At 41.9% G+C, this 6,970-nt stretch overlaps 1 protein-coding gene across 1 annotated transcript; it reads right to left on the minus strand.

Annotated features, from left to right (window-relative positions):
* Positions 1-52: 52 nt before the first annotated feature.
* LOC129114419 (protein arginine N-methyltransferase 8-B-like) lies at positions 53-6,213 on the minus strand (the record flags this gene model as incomplete). Its single annotated transcript, XM_054626654.1, has 7 exons — positions 6,145-6,213; positions 5,352-5,576; positions 3,981-4,136; positions 3,217-3,280; positions 2,459-2,601; positions 1,970-2,057; positions 53-168 (listed from the first exon to the last, which is right to left on the minus strand). Coding segments are annotated over exons 1-7 (861 nt in total), but the record flags the coding sequence as incomplete, so codon positions are not given.
* Between the last annotated feature and the right edge of the window lie 757 nt (positions 6,214-6,970).

Raw genomic sequence — 6,970 nt, forward strand, 5'->3', positions numbered from 1 at the left:
CATTCACACTCCTTCACCACGCATATAATCGTGCACGAGGACTTAGACTGACCTTTAGGAGGCAGGAGTTAGTCACCACCTGCTTAGGATCTACCACATCCACCAGAGGCTCCCTGATGGCCACATTGCGAATGCAGCTCATGTCGAATCCATACACGTTTTCCCACCCTGCGCATACACAACAGTAAACAGCACCCATATGAATACACATGCGAAAAGTATGTTTTCTGGATTTTTTTTTTTTTTTTTTTTTTTTTACTTTCATACATTTTTATAAAGTTGCAAAGTTCTGTTTTTCTCTGTTCCTGCCAAGCACATAAAAAAAAAAAAAAAAAAAAAAAAAAAAAAGGTGGGAGAGAAAATGGAACAAAGCACTTAACCCTGCCAGGAGAAACGCTGTCTCTCTGTCTATCCAGTCCCTATGTGGAGAAAGACATGGCTCTCTGAAAATAGACTCTGGACTCCTCCGCCTCCTCCACCATGTCTGGTTGCCTTCTTTTTTTTTTTTATATATTATAATTTGGGCTGGAAACATACCGAGCAGGCTTTCCCTCCCCCATTCCCTCTGTCCCTCCACTCCACCTTGCTTTGTCAGAGGGCCAAACACTAAGTCTGAGCGATGAGAAGGTGGAATATGCCACCGACGCAGAGAGAAACTAAAAATAGGAGCGCTAGGGATTTGGGTACACTGAAATCTTTTGGGATTCATGTGAAAGCATGAACCTGTATGTGCATGTGTAGATGTTATAGAACAGAGAAGGCCACCTGTGCAGTAAAAGGAAACTCAGTAGAAGTTATTAACCCAGATTCAACGCCTTAGTACGAGGGTGAATGGCACCTTTTAATATTGGTACTTTGATCTGGATCACAATGTTAAGCTCAGCACTCTCGCTGCGATGGATATTTGAACACATGAAGTGAGTTTAGAGCACAGCATGTACTGCAGGATCAAGGCACCCGGCTGGTGTAAAGACTTAAGCTTCTACTTTATAATACAACATATTTTACACTGGGTTTTCTATGTTGGAAATAAGGCCTTTAATAACAGTGAATAGAAATACTTTTTTATTAGTTTATCAATCCATAACATTTGCAGGCAGAATGTGAGACAATGGGCCCCTGGGCACAGACATGCCAAAGGCCCAACCACCTCTCGCATGTAGGAGCAAGACACACAGACTTTATAGTTGTTTTTGTTGTTTTGTGTCTATCTCTCTGTGGTGTGATGTATCTTTGAAGTTGTTTTGTGTCTCTCTGTGGTCATTTAGTGTCTCTTTGTTGATTGTTTTATGTCTCTTTATAGTCATTTTGTGTCTCTTTGTAGTCTTTTTATGATTCTTTGAGTACATTTTGTAGGTTAGCCAGAGAGGCCCCAGACGCTATGGGCCCCTGGGCATGTGCAGTAGTCCATCCTTTGCTATTTGTGTGTATGATTTGAGTTACCAGGTAGTGAAAAATCCTTTTGGCTCTTTTATATCCCAGCATAACTTGCTTTGTCTTTTTAGCTCACTTTAACTATGCTATCTTATAAGACATATGGACCAATTGTAGAAGGGCTCCAAATATGTAAGTTAATGTCAGCTTACCAAGATCTATTTATCAATAAATAGTTCACACTCAAACCCAAACCTGATGGATGATTCTGCAGTAAAAACTCTTTATTAATAACTGCTGACCTGATGGCTCATTCAAACGTGACAAATCCATGACCTTTTATTAATGACTCACACATTTCTCGCAGTCTGCAGTAATATATCAGCCAAACAGATATTTCCAAAATCATGTAGCTACTGCTCTTATAAAGGATTGCTTATTAGAAAGTGGAAACCAACACTTTTTGACTAAGCTTGAGTTTTGGTTTGACGTCATCTGCACAGCGTTCATTAATAATGCACTGCACAGCTTGGAGGGAGACAGAGAGAGACAAATAAAAGCAAAAAATAATTACAAATCTTCCATAATTACTCACAATGTATCTTGAAATCTTTGTACTGCCTGTCTTCAATGGCTACCACGTAGAGAGCTGCTCTGTCAGGGAACATCAGGCCTCCAGGTTTCTGAAAGCAGTAAAAGCTTCAGGTTAATTAATGCGCGCACACACACACACACACACACACACACAAAGGCCATCCATCACCTTTATTGTTCGCACACCTGCCATGTTATACAAGATGACGTGCAGAGTTTAAAAACCTGCTGGAAAACTACTGAGGTTGAAAAGCAGATCATTCATGTATGACCTCAGCACACGGGCAGCAGACACATGCACACCAGCGTACAGTAAATCCTCTACTTCATTACTGTCTGCTGTGTTTACGTGTCCAAAGCCCTACATGTCCAGCCAGCTATACACACACACACACACACACACACACACACACACACACACACACACACACACACACACACACACGCTAAACACAGCCCTCCCTAAATCCCCACAGCAGCACCATCATACCAGCCACTTGTCCCTGGCGAAGATGACGGTGTTGAGCATGGACTCGTAGAAGAGGCAATAGCCCATCCACTCCGAGATGATGATGTCCACCTTCTCCACAGGCAGCTCCACCTCCTCCACCTTTCCCTTGAAGATGGTAATGACTGCGAGATGAAGGGCAGGCAACAAATGACTTCACGGCATCTTCATCACATTAATGCAGGACAATAACTCTCAGATGGCATTGTTTTTATGCTTTGGGATTTCGGTAAATTAGTACCGCTTAATTGCTATGCTCATCTCATGCCTCAGTGCTTCATGCACAAATTTGTTGTTTTCAATTTGGCCCCTTTGACCCATGACATTGAGATACGAGGAGATAGATTTAAAAAAGAAAAATATGGCAGTTTAAGAGTTACCATTGACGCTCGTTTACTCTAATAAACCGTCATCTTAAAATACCTGAAATGTAAATAAAAAAAAGAAGATGAAATAAAAACCAGCCTGATGCCAGTCCTCCATCTGTGAAGCAATGGGTGGCATTTTAACAATTGTAATCAGCAACACTGAGGGAATTCTGATTGACGGCAGGTTATTTGACATCAGAGGCGAGCTGCCAGTTAACCATCGGAGCTGTGCCTAATATTGTCGAGTGTGACGATAATGATGGAAATATACTGATTCTTCACGCTGCATCTAATCCAGAAGCCATCGGGCTGTTCTGCATTCAGACAGGCCCGAGAATAATATAGTAGTAATGAGAAACCACTTCTACTTACCATTGTGGAGGTGATTTGATTTGATAATCTTCTCGGAATATTCAGATATGCTCGAACATTCGATCTGGAGGCACAAGGGCAAAACCACAGACGTGGTGTCTTCTGAACAAGAAACTGGTGCATGTCTGTGTGTGGCAATATCTACATTGTTGTTTTTTTTGTTCATCTTCTGCTAACAGGCACTTGTCATCATTTTAATAATTCAGAAGAAATATGTTCCATTTCCTCATCATTTGACACGACCTGCAATGCTGTTAGCTACCATTTTCCTTCCCCATATACAGACTGTTAACCTTTTGTGTAACATCGGAAGGACAGATTTAATAACCCTCTAACCCTTCACATCCATCCAAACCCTTATGTCCCTGATCACTCACCTCAGACCCTGTGCTGCACGGAAACTAATACATCATTTTGCTCTCCCATCCGTAAGTGCAATACAGTATATGAATTATACATTACTGTGGGAGACACTGCCGGTAATGTATAACCTCTGACAAGAGGAGCCAGATGTCTCTTATTCCCTGTGTGTAAGACTGTCTGAAAGGGATTTCTCAACAGAACAAATGGGAGCTGGCCCTAAAGTTATGTCCCATTATGTCTACGGATGAGACATAATGTGACGGCAGAGCCAGATTTGATATCAATTGGAACACTGAAAAGGTGTGCGTATTCTCTCTCTCCTTAATATTTATTAGCAGGAACTGTTGAATACCAACTGTATCTGTTTGTGGTTAAAAGGTGCACGCATCTATCCGTCTCACCCCGTAGACGTGTTTGGCGCCGGCATTGGCGGCGAACATACAGAGGATCCCGGTGCCGCTGCCAACATCCAGGACGACTTTGTCTTTGAACACATGCTTGTTGTGGTACATGGCGTTCCGGTAGGTCAGCGTGCGCACCTCGTCTTTCAGCATCTCCTGTTTAAATTAAGAGATGAAACTGAGAGCTCATATCTGTGATACATAATGATTTTTGCATTCTAGAATAACATGCAAACCAGTTTAGCTTCTATAATGAACTGGTCTAGAGTACCTGAAGAATAATGGGATTCAAAAATGCCTAAAGGAATACATAATACACATAATATTACATTATGAACATACAAATGTGCACATATTATGATTAAATGTAATGCACATTTCTCACCAGCATGTGAATACATACATATTTTTCTTGTATAATGAGGTAGATAAGGCAGTATATGGGCCAAAAGCCTCAGTGACAGTGGCAGAGCTTCTTGAAATAGACAGGAGTAAAACACAAAGCCTTTGGGGATGGCCTGATATCCATCTCCTTGAGCCCATTCACACATCTTCCTCTCTTTGCACTCCTCTAATCAGGACACACTCTGTATCTGCAAGCAGACAAAAACCTGTCCCACATGCTAAATATGGACACTATGGAAAATAAGGTCTATATGTCCCCAAAGTTTCCCACCACCACTCCTTCGCAGATCAAGGTCATTAGCTCGGGTATAGCTATACAATTATACTAAGAGGTCAAAGACAGACACTGATTATTTTTCATTTATGGAATACTGAACATAGACTACTATCAAAGTCTTTTGTCAGCTGTGAGACATTCTACACTCTCTTTTTCTTTCTCAACAAGATCATAGACAGTTGGCCTCTCAGGTTTATGTTTGGAGTTTAATTTTGGGGCATCATCAAGTTACTTTTTGAAATGTTGTAAGTATTGAGTGATTTTTTTTTCTTTAAACAGGTTTCTGAGAGATGTTGGAATCATCATGTTTTTGATATACTTTGTTTAAACTCATATGTGAAAGCGCTGGGGGACTGAAACTTGGCTTCTCTGTTGTTACTTTACGATCCATTTTCAGATCCTATGGTCTGAGGTTTTTTAATCAAGTGTCTATATATTATAGTTTCTTAGTGATGGATAAAATATCATTCTTGACAAAAAGAAGATTTGGACCACAACTAAAATCAAAGCCTATCTGTCCATGATATCAAATCAGCCGAGGTGTTTAACATATCCTGCTGACAAAAAGACACACTAACAGTGTTGAAATGTCTTGGCAGGTTAAGGAGCATCAGTTTAGACATCTGGTGTCTTTCTTTTACTCCGGTCTTACATACCAAGCATGCCGTTTGTCAGCCTGGCCTGCCTACCTCATGGATGCCAAAGTGGGCATAGGAGTCGAAGTAGTAGTCCCGTGATGTCATGTCCTCCGGGCTGATAAATTTGGAAATCTTGCCCCGACCGGGACAGGTGGCCAGGGCTGCTACACGAGGCGTATGGGGGATACAGGGCACATGGTGGGCAGTAGGCACTGGTTTAGGCAGTGGGGAGGGCTGGGCAGACTGGGAGAGGGGAGACGTTACAGGCTGTTGCCGCTGTTAAAGAGGGAGAAAGAAGGGAATCATTATGAAATTACAGACAAGAATTTGTAAAAAAAAGCATAGCAGTTGAGGATTGTATATCCAGTATTTTTTTGAATGAATGGACCTGCATATATTATGGTTGCTGACATATGAATTGCCAGTCAAAAGGGATTGATATAATAAGCTGTCAACAATTCACATATAGTCTTCGACATTATTCAAACACGAGACTCAAGGAAGAGCCGGTCAAAGATGCAGGGTCCATTTCAGCACCAAGGACAGCGGACAGAGACGCGTCCACTGCGTCCATACATGTCAGGCTGATCCTTTAACACACACATCTGCATGCATTATTACTTCTGTCGCAATTACACATCTCAGATCACCCATCACATCTGCACACCGCTGACAAAAATGCACTTTTGCATTCGAGCGCACGCCTCCCTAGTGCACCATTCATTCACAAAGATGTATGCATCCTATTCAAAGTCAAATGTGTTGTGATCATACAAATAAGCACAATGACCCGGTGTCCCGGTCCCGGTATTGCCGGGTGCAGGACACCACAAGGTCCCCTTACCTCCGAGCTGTCCGCCTCCGCCATCTTCCGCCGTAGCAGCAAACAACGCGACGAATGCCTCAGTCCCATGAGAGCCGACGAGATTTACGCTCCAACTCCTTAAAGTGTAGAAATGTTAATAGATTTTTTTTTTTTCTAAAGAAACGAATAAAAAAAATAAAAATAACACTAAGCCAACGGATGCATGGCTGCAATAAAGGTAAAGATGGGAGTGATAATAAAAGACGTCAGGGCTCTCTGTGTGAAGTCTATTCCCAGAGAAAAGTTATTAAAAATGGATTTGGAATGGAATCCATAGAGAGAAGGAGATACAGGTTGTTGTTTTTTAGAGCAAGCACAGAGACATCTGATGTCTGGAAGGTCTCTGCTGCGACTAAAAGGTTGCAGGTTCGATCCCAGCAGCAGTCCTCGTGTCCTCCAACACCACGGCGACCCGTTCAGAAGAAGTCATACCTGCTCTCTGATTTTTTTTATTTTTTTATTTTTAAATCTCTGAATAAGACGAATCCAGAAACATTGTAAAGTATCACTGGAAACAAAACTCCACATCAGAAAAAACGCTTCTTCTTCTTCTTCTTCCTCTCCTCCTCTACCTCTCTTGGAATCACTTGGCACATCTCTCAGCACTGGGAGTTGCAGACTGACTATTTTCTATCTCCGTGTGCGCTGTGGAAACTCCTTCTGCGTAATCCCGAGGGGGGAGAGAAAGTTAAAGAGGGATCAAACTGTGAGTGTGCACCCGTTACACAAGAGCCTCTCTGCTGATATGAACAGAATCGTGAGAAAAATATCTTAAAAAGGTATGAACCTCTGCTTCCCAATGCAA

This window comes from Anoplopoma fimbria, unplaced genomic scaffold (assembly GCF_027596085.1).
Source record: "Anoplopoma fimbria isolate UVic2021 breed Golden Eagle Sablefish unplaced genomic scaffold, Afim_UVic_2022 Un_contig_4118_pilon_pilon, whole genome shotgun sequence".
NCBI classification, from domain to species: Eukaryota; Metazoa; Chordata; class Actinopteri; order Perciformes; family Anoplopomatidae; genus Anoplopoma; species Anoplopoma fimbria.